Source organism: Ptychodera flava, chromosome 19 (assembly GCF_041260155.1).
Source record: "Ptychodera flava strain L36383 chromosome 19, AS_Pfla_20210202, whole genome shotgun sequence".
NCBI lineage: Eukaryota > Metazoa > Hemichordata > Enteropneusta > Ptychoderidae > Ptychodera > Ptychodera flava.
The window spans coordinates 22,842,607-22,862,785 of record NC_091946.1 but is presented as its reverse complement, the minus strand read 5'-3'; the positions used below and the strand labels follow the sequence as shown (position 1 = coordinate 22,862,785).

Sequence of the window (20,179 nt, the reverse complement as noted above, 5' to 3'; positions counted from 1 at the left end):
TTACGATGGAGATACTTTTCTTGTGAGGTCTTTAGAAGTAGCAGCAATGTGCAAACCACCATGTGGATTAACACTCTGATTAAATTTGGCACAATGAGTCGTCATCATGATATCACACTGGACTCACAATTATAGGGAAGTAACGAAAGATTCGTCATAAAAATACAAACTGTGACATACTCTCTCGTGTTCGTGTATCGCTACACAGGGGAATTTTGGAACGATGCACGGTTGGTGAGTGTATGATGGTTGTACGATACTGAAATATCACAGCAAGACGATGCATGCTATGGTGCGAGAGGATGGGTCGATGTTGATTGTGCTGTTGCGTGCGCATAAGAGGTGTGTTCATTGATGCAGGCGATGATCGAAGGGACAGCACCTGCCAGTATGTGAAACCCGTGTGTGAGAAATAGACTGTTATCTTTGAAGAATTTGAGGGAATACTCTGTTTCTGTATGCCAACAACCTCCCGCTAGATGAGAGACAGTGAAGAGGTGGAGACTCTGCAACCTTTATGCGTCTTGCACAGAGTACTCAAACGTCTAGAGGGCGCTACAACGATAACTTTGTTCGTTTTGAACTTGACACAGGTATCAATATGAAGTGCACTCTTTGATGATGATTTATTTTTGATAATAATTTTGTTGTGGCTGTGCAAACATTTATGCACCGAATGTTCACCGTTTTTGAAGGGCACAGCCAAATTCAGTTAGGTGTCATTGTTACGTTTCTTTGGCATTCAAGGGACGAGCTTCACACACAACATGACATAGATTTTTCGCATTCCAAAAACCTCTCACAACTTCGCCATAACTACTCGATACACAAAGAATACAACGCTGTACAGTAATTGTGTAATCGATCCTAGAAAAATGAATTCCGTTCGATGCATTAAGGTCATGGGTCTCTTATTGACGAAATTGTTTGTTTATTTGTGTTTACTCAATACTTGGGACGACAACTCCCACATTTTATTGCGTGGAGACGACTAATATTTGATCGCATTTGTTTTGCGCTTGCGTGGTAACGAACAGTATGTGGATAGCGAAAACTTTCGTGGCTCGACTTGCCCGCCGCACTGCATCGAAGAATGTGAGGTGATCGATCTGTCGATCACAGAAAATGTATACACACGCGTCTATCCTGATAAAAACTGATAATACCTTATGATTGAGTATTCACATATGGTTAGGGTATACTGAAACTAGTATACATAAAGAATTACATTGGACTATTTTCACAACATTAGAGGGACAAATTGCGAAGAGAACGACACAGCCACAAAAGTGAGTATAGTGTGACAAATATTCATGTCTTGAGGGAAAAAAATCCGAATCAAAATCTAAAAAACATGTACTCAACAACATCCTTCTCAGTGCAAGGAAGTCATGAAGTTTCATCAGTCCAGAGTGGGTTGTGATCGTCTTCATAATCAGTTGTTATAAATGATACGGTTTCTTCTGACAGGTAAAAGTGACGCGTGTGCTGTAGCTTATTTGAGATAATATTGTTTTATTCTGTTACTTTTGAAGTGTTTGATTTCTGTTGATGATATTTTCTAGTGATGAAAGGAATGGCGGCGCAGTTTCATCTCCTTTTGGCGATTTCTATATTTTGTCCTCTGACGATGCAAGTTGGGGCACAACTGGGTAAGTAACTGGCACCGTCATTATATAAGTTTGTTAGTGCCACACGAAATAGCGTGCATAGGGTTCCGAAAATTAATAATCTCGATGACTGATCAGCTACGAGTACTTGGTTAGGGACATGCCGGCGGGGAATCTTTGGCAACGAAGCTAGCCCATTTAATCATGTGTTGAATTCTGCAATGCCGAAGTGTTCATAGCTCATGCGAAATTCTTTTTATCAAATTAAGCATAAAAATCACTCGTTAAATGGAGTGAGAGCTTGCGTGTTACGAGATAAACCACCACATTGTGTTCTCATAAACCGTAAAATTGCTTGTACCCTCGTGGGCTGTAACTTCAATGTAACCTATCGTAGTTTTAGGCTGGGCGATCAGTTTAGTTTATGACTGTAATTTCTCCGAGAAATGGCGTCATTCCACACTCCTATGTACAAATATCCCACTCTTTGCAGTTTGTGGGAATGTCACGTGTTCACAAGCTGGTACTTCGTGCAGCGGGGCCAACGATGCGTGTGTTTGCGACACTGGTTGGAGTGGCGAAGCCTGCGGTGAGTACATGCCTTGCAAATTCACCTGTTCGCAATTTTCGGTGACGCAATATTTCGAACGTCCTTCGAAAATTTTCGAAAGTCTCAGAAACAAAGTGTGAGACATCCATCCAAAGGCACTTTTCTTCTCTGTTAAGACAGTCTTTAGCAGAACATCCAGATTTCAACATTCATAGGCAAGCTGCTGAAATGGAGATAGCTCTCACAGCTATTTTCAAAAATCACGCACTTGAAAGTGTGTACAGTGCAATGTGTGGGCATTTTGTGTCTTGCAATGTACACGAAAATCTTACAAATCACTGCATTTTTGTACATTTTGGTTGTACGACCTTCAGTGCACTAATCTTGAGGGTCTTTCTCATTCACTTATATTTTAATATCGGGCCCTCTTTGCAAGCTACTCTGAATCAATTTAAATTTTTAAAGTAATAGATAGTAGTCATACTGTCCATACGATCGCATTATAGTAACAATACACAAAGTATGAAATTCAAGTTTCTATAGTGACCTACTTTTTACTTGAGTGCGCCACTGATATCCTGAACTCTTTCGGCGTGGTTTCTCACCTGATAAAGTACAGAATCAACAGCAATACATCGGTAAAGTAAACACGTTGATTATTGTCCACGTAAAAAGGTGAAGGCATTCTGGTATTTCGGTCTTTCAATGCATTTTGGTATGGCTGGGTTTATTTTACCCGCGGGGCAATCCACTCCCTACAAAAGCGATTTGTCCTCGGAATGCTGCAAGAATTAATCGAGGCATTGAGCTGATGTGCGGAATACTGCCAGCAGATGTACTAATTATCGGGACAATGTCAGGATCACGTCTTTTTTGTAGTGCTGACGTGCTGAACACCGCCAACAGATGTTGAAATAAATTGTCGGGACAGTGTCGGGATCACGTTTCTTTGTAACCTTAACCACAGGGTATTGCAATCAACATTCGTCCAGAAGTTCTGATCAATAAATGTAATGCATTAAACATTTTTTAATGATATGAGCCTCGCCCGTGTCGTACTTTGTATGCCTATTACTTTACCCTCGCTATACGCGTACCTCATCAGACAACAACAAAATACAACAACGCTTCATCAATAAAACAAAGACAACACTTCAGAGAGAGAGACACCTCGTTTGCATACAAGTCCAGAGTATTAACCAATGAAAAGGCGTGATTTCTTAAGTACCAGAAAAATACATTCATCAAAACTGAAAAGTCATGCATCTTGTACGTTGTTGTCGCACCTTATTAGTAGGTGTATTCCGAAATACTGATTCTTATCATTGTTATTAGCCAGCCAGTAACTCAGCTGCCGAGAAAAGCCACCCCCGGGGGGAAGCCAGGCGACTGGGGCCAGTCTAGTTCATTCGTAATCAGTCCGTGAATTACAAAGTCGACTGGAAGGTGAACCACAAGCATCTCTGACGTTGGCTGGTCGTATTTGTTCTGGACTCACACACATTTCAAACGTCTTCAGCCACTTCTGTAGACAACCACCCTCTCGTCCAGTGTATCTTCGAGGCATGACGTTTGCACCAACGTTAGTAATGTCACTTTGCCTACCCTGGACGTCAATGTCTGCACCCCACCCTCGTCTCTCTCGGTCATGGTTCACTTCCGTCCGCTGAAGTGCATCTTCGATGTGCTGCTACGTATCAACATAGATTCGATCTTCCTGCTGGTTCAGTGTTTCTTCAGCTGCGTCTGACATCTCTCGTACTCGTCGCTTGTTGACTCCACCCTCAGGTCTCAGAATCATACAGTCGTTTTGCTTCAGCTACCCGGATTCTCCACCAATTTGTTGCGCTCGTATTTAGGGGAATTACGAGTTGAGGTACCAGTCTGGATCGTAATGCTTTCAGTAACTTAAGCTAACACACCAAGATGTTGCTTGTAGCACAACTTTAGATCTTTATTACAAGATGGCAAACGTAGCGTTCCACGTCTCAGGTCTCAGTCGTCAGTGTACATTCGCTACAAAGATATTTATATACTTTATCTAAACTCACATAAACACGACATCATCATTATTATACAAAAGTCATCAAGTGGAAATTTCCCGCCAGTCTTTGATTGTTTCTTAAAATTTACAAGATCACATCCCGTACTCGATTATTCTCATTTACCAATAATTATTTAAAAGTGTGGCGCTGTCTCCTACCTCCTTCTCGTAGATCTTGAACCAACCTTCACACGCCTTGGCGACGTGAGGGACGCTTTGAGATAAAATCTCCACAAGAGAGGGCGTTACATTATCTCTGTATAAAAGTTGGATTGATAAACGATATTAGATAAAAACCAGACAAATCCTGAAGAAAATAGAAGACCTTGGGAATTGACTTGATGACCGTGTTATTTTACGTGAAACTCATCTTTCCATTCCGAATAACATTCGCTTTCAGATACCTGCGGCAGCGGTACGTGTCTTGCAGGAGTGTGTAATTCAACTTCCATTCCGAACGAATGTACCTGTGACCTCGGTTGGTCGGGGACTAATTGCGGTTAGTGATCACAAATTCCTGTCGCTGCGCACCACACACTTATGTCACACAAACTCTGAATCTGAAAACAGCGTCAAAATATATTCAGCGTTTGATTTGCTGATGCTATGGTGACTACGCCAATATATACCTTAATGTTATAGACACAGCATGCCCATGCAATTTGCCATAACAAACAAGTAGAAGATGAGATGCATGTCTTTTTTCATTACAAAGGCTACACAGACATTAGACATGATTTTTTCAGTAAACTAAACATTTGTAAAAACGCATGCAGAGGCACACAAGAACAGATAAAGCATCATTTTGTGAATTGGGAAAATACATACATACATGTTTTAAACTCAGACAAGAAAATGAAAAAAACAAAGTAAAATATTTATATATATATATATATATAATATATATATATATATATATATATAATATATATATATTATATATATGGTGATACAAAGGCAATACTCTGGAGACAATTTGAAACGTGTTTAGGACGCCCGCATCATACAATTTTGTGGATTACTTCGGATACTTTCTGATTCATTTCAGAATTGTGTGTCGGCATAACTGCCTGTATTCATGGGAGTTGTGCGGCCGATCAAAGTGAATGCGAGTGTGAGTCTGGATGGAGCGGTTTAAAATGTGGTAAGCTGTGGGATTTTAACTCATTTTTCTCCTTACGGGAACGCATACGGCATTTAATTTTAGGTGATGAGAAAATTCACACTCTGTTCGCAAGAACTTTGAGACCTTTTAATGTTTTAAATAATTACAAGAAGTGAATAGATGGGTTACGAATTGCAAAGGTGCGCTTTTCTAACCTTTAACCAAAACTTATCTCACATTTGATCCAGTACATTATAGCTGGACGTACAAAAAGGAACGTCTCGAACGATCTTCATTCTGTCCCTTCAGTTTTAAACCATCTGCTCTGTATTTACTCCGTTTCAGATACGTGTGGAAGTGGCACATGTCTCCATGGTAACTGCAGCGCCTCCAACGATGCATGCGATTGCGACACTGGATGGACTGGTGCAGTGTGTGGCAAGTTACACAAATATAAAATCCAAACAAACGTATAGAATACTAAAAAGTACCGATCTTTACTAAATAAATAAAAAGATTCGAGAAGAAGGAAACGCAAGCAAATCCAGGCAGAACACATTTAGGGTCTTTTGCCAGTTCCATGATGCACTGCGCGCTAGGGTATACAAAGCGTATGTATTATTCATAGAAATTTTTACCTGTAGGGTACATGTATACGCAGGGTATACGCACGTTACTTGCACAAGACCAATAATTCACTTTCGGGTAATAGTTTGGGTGAAAAAAGTGCAGACCTTTGAGTTTGATACCTGCATTTGTGCTTGTTTGGTTTGAAATATAATTTGAAGGTTTTTTAAAAGATAATTGTCTGCCTGAGTCGAAATGCAAACTGTTTTGAAAGATGGCTGTAGCAACCTGTGGTAATAAAGGGAGATAGAAGGCCTGTGGCAATCACAGCAATGAGCACGAATTTCTGCAAAAATATCACTGAGGGCGCTATTTTCATTACTGACTCAAAATTTCCGTGGACTTGCCAACACGAAACATTCATCATTAGTCAAGCTGACATTGATCTAACACCTGTTAAGGGGATTTGCCGCTGAATGTTTTAAAATAGGAAAATTGAGCTCAACGCTACATTGCTGGCCTATGGGAAATTAATTTGTGGTCTTGTGCCTACTCATAGAACACTATGGCAGGTTACACCCTGACCTTATACTTTATGCTATACTAGGTATTTTTAGCATTGTAAATTTGTGTCATTCTTGTATAACAATCCGTTGTACAACGGTGTTTGATACAGCCACTGCAATCCATTGTGGGATAACCGGAAAAAGGTTTATTGATCAGTTTTGTGGCCCACCACAGAATCGTAGATCACTTACAGTACCACTTATTGTATTTTGCCTTCTAAATTATTTTTGGATTATGTTCGAGAAACAGAAAATTAAACAGCTAACAATGAAATAAATGAAAAAAATAATAAAGATATAAATAAGTAAATAAAACATTTGATTTTGATGAGTCCCATTTGCAAAAAAATATTGCAGTTTCTTGCAGGAAAGTTTGATAATACCATTGACAGCAGACAAAGGATTGTGTCTTCTACCGTCTACCTCTTTTTTCTAATGTTTATAATTATGCTAATATCAAACTTTCAGACGAATGTGACACTGACGATGGTTGTGTACACGGAGTTTGCGCAGGAGACCGCAATGGATGTGATTGCGAAACTGGATGGAGCGGGAGGACGTGTGGTAGGTACAACTATAGCTTGGTCAGTATGGTGTCTTTGTGTTGTGAAATAGCATGTTGAATTGTAAAATAGAATTCGGAATGGCATGTTGTGTTGTAAAATCAAAGTAGTAATTTTGGCATGGATTGGACACCATATGGTCAGGGAATAAACTTAATTTAGTCGTTTTCTTGATTCTCTTTTTGGTCACCTCTACGACTTTTTGATAAGTAGCTCACTGCTGGTAACTTCACCTAACAAAGTGGGCAAAATAATAATCAGTTTTCAGATCATAAACAGTCCTCGATTTCGTCCAAGTATTTTGACGAAATCGTAACTTCTTTAAAATTATTGATTGGTCAATATATAATGATTTGGGTCATGAGTCTTCTGTCTGTCTGCCTGCCTGTCTGTCTGTCTGTCTGTCTGTCTGTCTGTCTGTCTGTCTGTCTGTCTGTCTGTCCCTCTCTCTCTCTCCACTTACACATTCACGCAGCTAGTTCAAAGTAATACACTATCAACAATAAATTGTCACTGATAGTCGCATATACCCGTGTAAATTTCTGAATTGCAGATACTTGTGGTGATGGCACCTGTCTCCATGGTTACTGCGACACTGTATGCGTCTGCGACTCTGGTTGGGCAGGAGATACCTGCGGTAGGTCAATGATACGCTACTTGTTATTAAGTAAAAAACTGTCACAGAGTATTTTAGAGGAGTTGGAGAATTCCACATAAATATGAAATATTGACTCGTTTCTGTCACTTTTTAGATGAATGTGACACGGATGTGGCGTGCATACACGGAGTGTGTTTAACAGATCGAAGCGGTTGTCAATGCGAAACTGGATGGATTGGTTCAGTGTGTGGTAAGTCGGCTGACAACTATCAGACTGTACCTGAACAAGTTTTTGCAACATGACAACATTCCAAACATTAGTGAAGAATGTAATAAAAAATGGTGTGAATAAGTTTGAAATTAAAGACATGGTGTCTGAATTTCAAATGATTTACTATTTTTTTTGGCAGTAATATGTTGTTACTTGACATATTAGAGTTAAAGAGTTTGTTCGGCTGGTATGAATATTAATTTTAATTGTTAAACAGGACACAGAGACAGAGCCTGTTTGTATTGCACAGACATGACAGTGAACTTGGTTCATTAATGTCCGGATAATGGACGTTGTTCAGGTGTTCACATTTTGATTTCTAATGCCTCTCTTCTCGTCTGTCTATACGGCTACTTCTTCCTTCGCATCGTCGTAGACACGTGCGTCAACATCACCTGTCTCCATGGTTACTGTGACGTGGGTACCAATCAATGTGTCTGCGATTCAGGCTGGTCCGGTGACACATGTAGTAGGTCTCTCATTGGTTTTAAAACTGACACATTTTGAGGACAGACACTTGATGTCAGGTCACAATAGTAAACAGTATTTTTAGGCAAATGATGACCTTTTGGTAATTTTTAGATACATTTATGACGGAATGACTTCAGTAAAATTAAATTTAGAAATTTTTATAGTTTTTTAAAAATTACGTTTTTAAATAAGTATAATTACGAATCGATGTACGCCTCTAAAAAACGTCAACGCATATACACTGATACCCGCAGTGTGACAGGCAATCCTTTCTGTGTGATGAAGAAAACAAACCGCACTTGCATAAAGTGTGACATACATACAGTTATTTCGTCTTATTTATTACATATCTTTACAACTTTTGCTGTTTGTGTCTGCTTTGATTACGATAACAGCCAACTGTGACAATGACGTGGCGTGTGTACACGGAGTTTGCACACCGGACAGTAGTGGTTGCGTGTGTGACGTTGGTTGGAGCGGTCTGACGTGCGGTGAGTAGAACGCCGACTTAACTTCTCAATATAGGTGTACGTAGTAAGTGCACAGGTTTTCTTATGACCACAGGTCCGAGATTTCTTGACTTAACTGATTTTCTTATTCGAGGAGGAGTTCTGGCCTTGATGCCGTAATGATAGATCGGTCAATGCTACAAAGTAAGAAGTATAATGCATAGCTAACAATCTTGGCTGCTGGTTCACCAGTACTTTGAGAAGGACCCGTCTGATCGCTAACACTTACTATCTTTGCTCTGCAAAGATATTCTCTTATAATGTTCTGCAATTTCTTATTTGCATGAATTATAAGTGCATTACAAGAAAAATACTTGCAAAATAAAGTCATTAAGACTATGAAGTAAAAATGAAATGAAATAAAATAAAATGAAATGAAATAAAATAAACTGAAATAAAATGATAAAGACTATAGTGGAGTAATTCACGTGGTTTTTCTCCGAAACATAACAACAAATAGACTGAAAGATCCGTCACTCGAGGACACTTCTCTGGAGAGCGCCCTCGAGGGACGGATCTTTCAGTCTGGACAGCAAAATAGATAGATAGAACGATTTGTCATGTATCTTATCTACGTAACTTTTACTTTACTGGACACCATACAATGTTATTGATGGTCGCATATACCTGACAAATTTCTGAATTGCAGATACTTGTGGTGATGGCACCTGTCTCCATGGTTACTGCGACACTGAATGCGTCTGCGATTCTGGTTGGGCGGGAGATACATGCGGTAGGAAAAGGATATGCTACCATATCTTGTAGTTAAGTAGAAAAAAAATGTCACACAGTATTTAAGAATTGCCGTGCCCGTGGGGAATTCCACATAAATATGAAACATTTTCTTATTTCTGTCACTTTTTAGATGAATGTGACACTGATGTGGCGTGCATACACGGAGTGTGTTTATCAGATCGAAGCGGTTGTCAATGCGAAACTGGATGGATTGGTTCAGTGTGTGGTAAGTCGACTGACAACTATCAGACTATATCTGAACAAATAATTTAAATCAGTTTGAAATTAAAGAAATGGTTTTGAATTTCAAATGATTTTAAATTTTTGAAGTCGGTAAAATGTTTCCAATTGACATATTATAGTTAATCGAGTTTGTTGACATTAATTTTAATTTGTGAAACAGGACACAGGAATATAGAGCCTGTTTGTATTTCCCAGACATGACGATGAACTCGTTTCGTTAATGTCTGAATAATCGACGTTATTCAGGTGATCACATTCTGATTTCTAATTCTTCTCTTGCCTTCTGTCTTTATACCGTTACTTCCTCGTTGGCATCGATGTAGACACGTGCGCCAACATCACCTGTATCCATGGTTACTGTGACGTGGGTACCAATCTATGTATTTGTGATTCAGGCTGGGCCGGTGATACATGTGGTAGGTCTCTCTTTGGTTTTAAAACAGATCCATTTTAAGGATTGATCCTTGATGTCTAATATCATGAGTAATTAGCATTTTTTGGCAAACGATAACCTTTTGGTAATTTTCAGATACATTTCAGACCGCGTTACGTCATTAAAATTAAATTCAAAACTTTTAACAGTTTGTAAATGTTACGTTTTCAATAAGTCTCTACATTAGGAATCGACGTACACCTCGCGAAAATGTCGACGCGGATGCGCTGATATCTGCAATCGCTTGCCGTCGATGAAAAACACAAACCGCATTTCAGAAAGTGTTACATACAGAAGGTAGATTTTTCTTCCGTTATTTCATCGACTTATTTATTCCTATATTGAGTCGTTTATTTCACTTTTTAGATGAATGTGACACGGATGTGGCGTGCATACACGGAGTGTGTTTATCAGATCGAAGCGGCTGTCAATGCGAAACTGGATGGATTGGTTCCGTGTGTGGTAAGTCGACTGACAACTGTCAGAGTATATCTGAACAAGTTATTGAAACATGACACCATTCCAAATATCAATGAAGAATGTAATAAAATGATATGAATGAATTTGAAATTGTCGGTAATATGTTGCTTACTGACATTGTACGGTTAAGCAAGCATGTTCGGCTGGTATATTCATTATATATTCACATATATGGTATGTATATATATATATATATATATATATATATATATATATATATATATATATATATATATATATATATATATATATATATTCATATATTTTATTTTGTGAAACAGGACACAGAGCCTGTTTGTACTGCACAGACATGACAGTGAACTTGGTTCATTTTTGTCTGAATAATCGATGCAGATCGTATAAGTACATGACAAGTAATATATTAGCAAAATAAAGTGATTACGACTGTGAAAAAATGAAATGAAGTGAATTAAGATGAAATGATAAACTACATAGTTAAGTAATTCACGCAGATAATCTCCAAAACATAACAGCAAATTTGCCAGGTTTAACGATTTGGTGAGTCCAATTTAATCTAAATAAAGTTTACTTTACTGGACAAAATTGAGATACTGTCGATGTAGTTGTTTTATTTTTGCAATCCTAAGGCGCTCTTTATTTTGTACCGTAACGGCTTCTGTGCACCGTGATTGAAATAAAAACTTTTTTTCACGTTCATTTATCACAATAATTTTATTTCAAGATTTAAATTGTATTCTTCACCCCTCAATTATTCCACAAATATTTCCTAAGTACGTTTTCAATTTTTTCTGCAAAGCAATTATATTCCATTTCTGTTGATTTTTCGAAGATGCGTGTGGTGATGGTACATGTCTCCATGGTTACTGTGACACAAATAGCAACGCGTGCATCTGCGATTCAGGCTGGGCGGGCACTACATGCAGTAAGTCTACTACCTTATCATACCGGACGGAAAAATGTTAACAAATGATTTAATGATTCTCTGGCCGCGTATTTAATCACAGCTAATCAGACAAAAATGAAATGGTGATTTAGATAAGAAATTTCCGAGGTTGTTTGCAAGACTATATCCCAGCCACCTTGGAGGGTACCTGTCAGAGTTCCGGCTTTATAATTACATGTAACCGTAAACAATTATCATTCCAAACAAAATCTTTTAAGTCTAGATAGAAGTATATCCTATATCCAAACGTTTCAACTTTTGGCACTGTAGTTTGTTTGATTTCTTTTTTTTTTATTCCTTCGATAGATGAATGTGACAGCGCTGATGCCTGTTCGCACGGAGTCTGCGCAGCAGATAAAAGTGCTTGTGAATGTGTGGCAGGATGGATTGGACCAAAGTGCGGTAAGTATAAAGGGTTTAAAATAGGTATGTTCGAGTACATAAAGGCAGACAGACAAAGATAGACAGACAGACGGACACACACACATATACACACAAATATATATATATATATATATATATATATATATATATATATATATATATATATATATATATATATATATATATATGACAATGTTCAAGCCGTTGACTTTTTCTTGAACACTGACTTTTATAGTTTTCCTGTAACGCTATTGAATTCCATTTCTGTGGATTTCTTTAAGATGAGTGTGGTGATGGTACCTGTCTCCATGGTTACTGTGACACAAATAGCAACGTATGCATCTGCGATTCAGGCTGGGCGGGCACTACTTGTAGTAAGTCTATTACCCTATTCTCAAAAACGGTAGAATCTCATGACTCTCGGGAAAAAAGGTATGGTGAATTAAATAATATTCAAAGGCTGTATATGAAACTTTGTTTGCCAAAAATCGCTCCAATCGAGGATTCCTTTCGTTTCCAGGATTTATGATTAAACGTTAAAGATTGTCAGTCAAAACAATTTCTAATAACTCCTGATGAAGGAAAGAATTCATTGCCATATTTCTACTGACGGCTAGTGTTTGATTCTTTTTTGTTTTATTCCTTCGATAGATGAATGTGACAGCGTTGATGCATGTTCGCACGGAGTCTGCGCAGCAGATCGAAGTGGTTGTGAATGTGTGACAGGATGGATTGGACAGAATTGCGGTAAGTAAGTAAGTAAGTAAGTAAGTAAGTAAGTAAGTAAGTAAGTAAGTAAGTAAGTAAGTAAGTAAGTAAGTAAGTAAGTAAGTAAGTAAGTAAGTAAGGCCGCGTTCAAGAAAAATGGTGAGGGGGGGGGGCTGGAGGAATCGCGATTGAAATCTTATTTTTTTTCAGATCCCCCCTCAATACCCTCAAAAATTTTCAAGTCCCCCTCAATACCCTCAAAAATTTTCAAGTCCCCCCTCCCCCAATTACCATATAGCCGCATATTTATTAGGAATTCACGCAGAGTAAAAAAAAACATGTAATGTGTCGTTCTGCACGCAAATGTTCAACACTATCTCTTATCAGCAGGTTGTAGAGCCAGATACCTAGGGCAAGTTCTTAAATTGATTCATTTTTAAATGCATCAGTACACTTTTTGGATTTCTCAGTCTAAGCCGACTTGAGTTTATCCACCTCTGGCCAGTTCAATGGCACCAGCTGAAAAGCACACTAAATGACAATCATGAGAGAGTATGAAAATTGTGTATTCCTAGCTACGTTTAACCAAATTGTGAAAAAAAGAGCACAGTGATCTACCATTTTTTTTTTCAAAAGTACAAGACATATACAACTTAGATGCCACTTATAAAATGTTTTACAAAATTGAAAATACTGGAAGGTTAAAATATTCCATGAAATTAATGTTTTAATCTCAGAAATTTTGGGTGTAATAATGGCAAATTGATAAAAAATAAAAGATTCCATTTAGTCACACATTTTTCCATTTAAATTAGAGTCTTTACTATTCAAAGTTTTACTTTTGTGTTATTGGTACAATGAGATATGAAAATTTCATTCACTGCATGAACTTGAAATGAATGGTTTTATATATTGATTTTAAGTGATTTTAGAAAAACTGACTTTTCATCGTATATTTGTATAAGATCAATTATGGTGACCCCATCTTTTTTCTCTAATATTTGATTGTTCTCATATGCCAGAATTCAAAAATCCATGGTAACTGTTAGTCCCCTAGTCTTCTATGTGTTACTCTCTGGCTGGATCTTTTGTACAAGTAGATGTATTGTTTCACTGTCAATTGAGTGTCCTATGACTGGAACTCTTCTTAAACTACATCAGAGTCAGAGCTACATGTATCACTGTCACTGCCAGTATGTAGTAGCAGGGAAGTAGTTGTATTGACTTTTTATTTTGACAATATTTTTGTTCAGTTTATACAATTGTGTTCTTGTTCTATTCCCTACAGAATGTTGAGCTATCCAGTATTCAGCTTGCTTGCCAACACAGCCTACGTGTACCGTGCATTTGCATCATTCAATTATCACCAATATTTAGACAAACGGGCTTTGTTGACAAACTGAATATTGTGTTTTTCAGCATGCTGTAGAGAGACACCGAGAAACTGTGTTTGATACATTGCATAGAAATATTGAAAAATTATCAACAGTTGAAGCTCCTGCCCCATTACAAGGCCAACTTGTTCTACGAAAATTTAATGGCATTCATATATTTTTAGACTTTTTCGAGATTAAAGACATAAAGTAAACAAAACGATTCTAGATTTTGTTTAATTATTACTAACATTAGAACCATTGGACGACATCAAAATGTTGGGAGTCAAATATTTTCAGGTCCCCCCCCTATAGGCAGAGCAAAACTTTCAAGTCCCCCCCTCGACTACCCCAAAAATTTTCGAATCCCCCCTGAATTCCTCCAGCCCCCCTCACCACTTTTTGTGAACGCGGCCTAAGTATGTATGTATGTATGTATGTATGTATGTATGTATGTATGTATGTATGTATGTATGTATGTATGTATGTATGTATGTAAAAGTAAGAAGTGTTCGACAAAGCCCCCCTACATTTAAGTTTTATTATATATATTGCAGACACCTGTGGTGAAGGCACTTGTCTTCATGGTTACTGTGACGTCAGCGTTTGTGTATGTGACGTAGGCTGGGTTGGTGATACGTGTAGTAAGTGTGACTTAAAATATTGGTAATATTTTCATGTTTAAGATGTACATACATATAATTCATGGTCAAAAATAATTTTCCTATCACATCATGTTTTAATTAAATATCTGTTAGCTTTTTTTCAAATCAGCGGGAGATGATAAAACGTTATGAATTTTACATGAACTATGACACTACATGGTCGACGACATCGTGAACGTTTCCATTTTCTCAATCCTGGTAGGCGGCGTGAGCACGGAAAGAAAGATTGCATTTCGTTTATCGTAATGACAAATTACAGATAATTTTAACTTTCGATAGATCACTCTGCGAACTCAGTAAATCGAAGCCAATGTGATAATTACATATCTGTGACAGGTTAATCTCATAACTTTGAGTCCTCTTTCCCAGGTGAGTGTGACGACGACAACGCCTGTGTCCACGGAGCATGCGCAGCCGACAGGAGTAGCTGTGAATGTGAGCTTGGTTGGAGTGGTAACCAATGTGGTCAGTTATATCATCTATAACCGTCTCTTTTTGGAGTCTTGGGGTACTCCCACAGAAAGGGGTACGGGTATGTGTCGCCCGAATTGGTCACCTCTGCACAAACAAAACCCACTGAACATGGGGTCATTTTTCATCAACAAACCTGTGTCAGTAACGAATGAAATGTCCCCGTACTCCAGGAAAACCTTCACCTGCAGTAGAATAACGGTATAGGTTCTCTTCAATTTGTCAAGAAAATCCCTAAAAGTGGATCATATTTTGGAACATTCACGGGTAGATATTTTCAAATTGGGTGGCATACCCCCTTATGACAATATTAGGAGTACCCCTGGTCTTCTTAGGTAAAATTGAAAGCACCGAAATATCAAGGATGGGTTGATAAATAAAATTACTGGAGAATCTGTGCTTTTCTTCTTTCACACGTCTACCAACTCCCCAACCTTATGTCTTAAAAATGTATGAATAATGAAACTAATACTAGCATTATGGCTAATAGCGACAAGAACCGTTTGGTTTGTGCACGTGTTAGGTTAAAATATCAGTAATGGAAAAATGCAAACGTTCGAAATAAAAACTTTTAGAATATGGCATCTGTCAAGCAATAGTGTCACATGTTTATTGTAAAACGATTGCAGATACCTGTGGTTTGAACACGTGCGTTAATGGCCAGTGCAGTGCAGATGGTACTATGTGTGAATGTGACGCCGATTGGACAGGCTCTACATGTTGTAAGTTGACATTACATTCGAGTGTGTATGTCTGATTCCTATACTGTATCACTTTTAAGCCTATACTCTTCTAGGTAATACATCCATATGTAGTTATGAAAAAGTTTTTCATCACCAAGTAACACTGCATCATACATACCAAAGTATACAGATGTCCTCGTGGGAAAGTACAGTGCTCGATGCTAAAAGCAGAGCGTTATAATATAAATTACTTCAAGTACATAGTAATATCTGTTTCTTATGTTTCATGCATATAGCAATCATCAGACTACTTTTACCCCTGGACGTTTGCCTTTTATAGGGTAGGGACGTACCATTGTGCTTTCAGACCTAGGTAGTGTTGCAATTCGATAAATAATATTTGTTTTGATGACGACAAAACAAACATAATTGCCTAGTTTCAGACTGCCTTTCAACAGGAATATCTCTTTCGGAAAACATTTATCATTCTCACAAAATCGAAACTTCACAATGTTTTACTACTTTCCGTTTTAGTGATTCCATATGAATACGTAAACGTATTTTGAGATGTACATATTGTTTGTATCCATAGCAACGTGCGCACACGGAGCACCATGTGGATCACACGGTACGTGCGATAATGGTCTCTGCGTCTGTGATGAAGGCTGGTACGGCGACTCGTGTGGTAAGCGATACTTATATATTTTGAATTTTTCCTAAACATATAAAGACAAGTTTTATATTTAGTTTGTAGGTGACCCCCTTTTCTTTGCGTTAACACGCCTTTAAAAATTATAGGATTGAAACATGGTTTTATTTGAAAACTACTGGATTTCGTGCTTCAGTCGCTTACTTCAATTTTGAAATAGAACAATTAAGTAAATCACTTATTATTAAAGGTAGAATTCTTCTCTTAGACAGATATTCGGATCTCTTCATAATTCTGTTTTAGTCTACCACATGTGAGGGCTCATTTTGAAGCTCATTGAGTAACCAAAGTTTCCAGATGCTTATTTGTGTGAAAATCTAAAATTTTAACTTTCCCAATAGGGTTAACAAATGGATGGCGGCCATTTTGAATTTCAAATATCAATAAATTCAATGTAATTCGTTTCCATAGTACCAAAATTTGCACCCTGACGCCCCTGTCTTTCATTCTTGATTTTGAAAGAGAATAGTTTCGTTAATGAGGAAAGCTTGAGCGAAAGTTTAAGCCACTCTTTCGATTTCGAGGCGCAAACGACCTTAAATGAAAGATTCCAAATCTCTTCGTGCCGGTGTGCTCTTTTTCGGTGGCTATAACATGATATTGATGCATCTTCTAATCACCGTAATACACATTTTTCACAACATTGGTTTAAATTGTACTTCTTTGTCACAGATCTTTGTAATGGTCAGAATTGCGAACATGGATACTGTGCAGCCGATGGATCTGGGTGCATTTGTGATGAACCATGGTCAGGAACGAATTGTGGTAGGCTAAAAGTTTTAGTGGTACTGAGAAGCTCAATGCATTATTTTGGGTAAACTATACGAGAAAACATGTAGGCCTATATACAGCGCAGAAGTTCATGTATGGACCATACAACAGCTGTGTAAATTTGTGTTGACTGTGCGCAACCGTGCTCGACTACTTGTGTGATCACAAATCATACCCCAGTCGTATAAACGTACAAAACATATTGTGCTTAAAGGGAAACGGTCGTCAGAACTGCGCCTGTGCGAGTTTCTGGTTTACAAACAATTTCGTGCACAATATCTAGATGCACCTCATCATCATAGCTGCAACATTTAAATTGTACGATGTAGATTATGACAGACATGTTTTAACTTTCATCAATCATCATCGTACCTTTGATACAGTGCGTATGGGTCCCATACGACCTCTGAGCGCAGTTCTGACGACTGCATCCCTTAAAGTTTTTGATGCTTCAGGAATTGTGTACAAAAACTATTAATGATGTGAATATGCAAAATCGAATCACCTCTTGCGAAAGCATTATCTCGGGTCATTCAATGGTGTTTCTCGTGCTCTTTACCAGAATATTGCGGCAAAAGCTTGTGTACTTACGGAGTCTGCGCAGTCAGCAATGGTGAGAGTACTACTGGCGTGTCCACATGCTCTGTGACTGGATGTGTGACGTGTACCTGTTACGGCGGCTGGACGGGCACACATTGTGACACAGGTTAGCATGCACTGGACCAGCAAAGTCCGGTGGAGAATATCGGACAATTCGCTTCTGCGTAGAACTACTTCTCTGAGCATTATTTTGTGTGTCTCGATCTTAAATTACAAGTGATCGCTGTCTTGAAAGTGATTTTGCTATATCTTGCTAAAGGGGGAGTATCTCAACAAGGTTCTCTGTACATATCATCAGAATAATAAACTGAATCTCGTTTCTTAATTTCGGAGTCCTGCTGTAGGATATTTGTCGAAGAATTTCTGTAACTTCTGAATCTAACACATTGATAACATAAAAACCTTATAACAATTTAACCTTGTAACAATAACAGATAATGGAACAATGAATTATTAATGAATTATACAACCGAGCAGAAGCAATGTCAAAAGCAGCATGCGCACATTTCCCCATCATTCTGAAAAACGACGTCTTTTTGAAAAAATCAATCAAGCTTTAACATTTGGATATATTTTCTACACGTTTTTATTTTACAGAGGAAGTCAATGACAATGCTGTGTCTGTGACTATACCCCAAATGTTAATAGTGTCAGCGGTCCTGCTCCAAGCTGTTTTGTTGGCATCTTTCACGAATTTATCAATTTGAAGTTGTCGAACTAGAACACGGCACCTTCTGTAACAAGCACGGTATTTTATGAACCAAAGAAAATTTTAACTTACTATTAATCCACTCAGGAACGAACAAGCAAAGCATTTTGCCTTTCATCATGCCGTACAATATGCAATGAAAGAGATGACAATGAATTCTAGTCTGGACCGTGAATTGAACGATAGCTTTAAACATTTACACACATACAGGTCGTATTTGTCCAGTATCTCGACTCCGTCTTTTTGCCTTTTGTCCATATCGTGTGTTGGTCCATTTACACAAAGTCACACACACAAAAAAAATTCCAGGGCTCTAAAGGACTTTTATAGTAATTTACAAAGGACCTTTTTAGGTACAAATATCATTGTTCAGATACCGATGTTTCTATATACCATTTTTATTTATCATTTCACATGTCATATTTACCATATATCTTGATCAATCATTTCTTTATACTCAAAAATAGTGGATGGCTTTTCAGTTTTCCACGGCTCAATTTCATCGTCAAGGACTTTTCAGAAATTAAAATTCAAGAACTTTCCAGGAGCGTGCGACAGACATTAATCTGCCCGAGGATTGCAAGATGCATGAAACCTATTAAAGTAACTGATATTATCACTTTGTACATGAAGTAGTTTATGCTATTGTTCATAATGCTCTGTTAGGCTTTAGCATCAAAAACTGTAATTTACCAGAAAGAGACCCGTATACTTAGGAGTATATCTACCTGTATATATATATATATATATATATATATATATATATATATATATATATATATATATATATGCATATTCACATATACATACATATACACACCCACACACACACACACACACACACACACACACACACACACTACATATATATATATAATAATATATATATATATATATATAATGTTAATATGCATACATACATATAAGTGTATACAACGACACCACAATTCTTAGAATTGTGATTAAATCTACCGAAGACTATACAAGCAATAATTGTGCTATTTGTTGTATATTCCTGCTGTATCTGCTGGTTTAACATTGGTTATTTGCCACATATTATTCCATACAATTTTGTATTTTTGTTCAAAGAATAGAACAAATAAGAAGTCATGTTCTTTGAAAAATGTGACACGTGTGTGTGTGATATGCTAGATGGCACTGATGTTAATCTGATGTAGATGACAGTTGTTTTATGTGATTTATATTCGCTTCAGTGAAGCATTCATCTTGGACAAAGGAGGGCACTGTACCGGTATAACTATCAGACTGATGCACAGCGCCCTCAGTAAAATTGGCAGGTTCAATGACCCTGTTCTCATCATAAAAGACCATTAACCCAATATAATCTCTATAACAATTAAAGAATCCCATGTGAAATTCTGTGAAAAAAACGCTTTACTGTTTGATCAAATGCATCCAAAATTTCATGCACACAT

General features: G+C 37.7%; 1 protein-coding gene across 1 annotated transcript; it reads left to right on the top strand.

The window, feature by feature from the left end:
• The first annotated feature begins 1,066 nt into the window (after positions 1 to 1,066).
• LOC139118270 (neurogenic locus notch homolog protein 3-like) lies at positions 1,067 to 19,368 on the top strand. The gene is made up of 26 exons (XM_070681540.1): positions 1,067 to 1,289; positions 1,566 to 1,652; positions 2,104 to 2,199; positions 4,605 to 4,703; positions 5,253 to 5,348; positions 5,655 to 5,747; positions 6,911 to 7,006; positions 7,559 to 7,642; positions 7,758 to 7,853; positions 8,251 to 8,343; positions 8,741 to 8,836; positions 9,504 to 9,587; positions 9,720 to 9,815; positions 10,156 to 10,248; positions 10,632 to 10,727; positions 11,557 to 11,649; positions 11,977 to 12,072; positions 12,336 to 12,428; positions 12,706 to 12,801; positions 14,693 to 14,779; positions 15,170 to 15,265; positions 15,901 to 15,993; positions 16,547 to 16,639; positions 17,336 to 17,428; positions 17,997 to 18,140; positions 18,632 to 19,368. Coding segments are annotated over exons 1-26 (2,400 nt in total). The 5' UTR covers positions 1,067 to 1,288; the 3' UTR covers positions 18,742 to 19,368.
• The last annotated feature ends 811 nt before the right edge of the window (positions 19,369 to 20,179 follow it).

Bases quoted from the DNA above. Each gene is read 5' to 3' on its own strand.
- LOC139118270 (XM_070681540.1), top strand. The intron at 7,007-7,558 runs GTAGGTACAACT...TCTGAATTGCAG, and splicing joins ATGGAGCGGGAGGACGTGTG to ATACTTGTGGTGATGGCACC. The intron at 15,266-15,900 runs GTCAGTTATATC...AAACGATTGCAG, and splicing joins TTGGAGTGGTAACCAATGTG to ATACCTGTGGTTTGAACACG.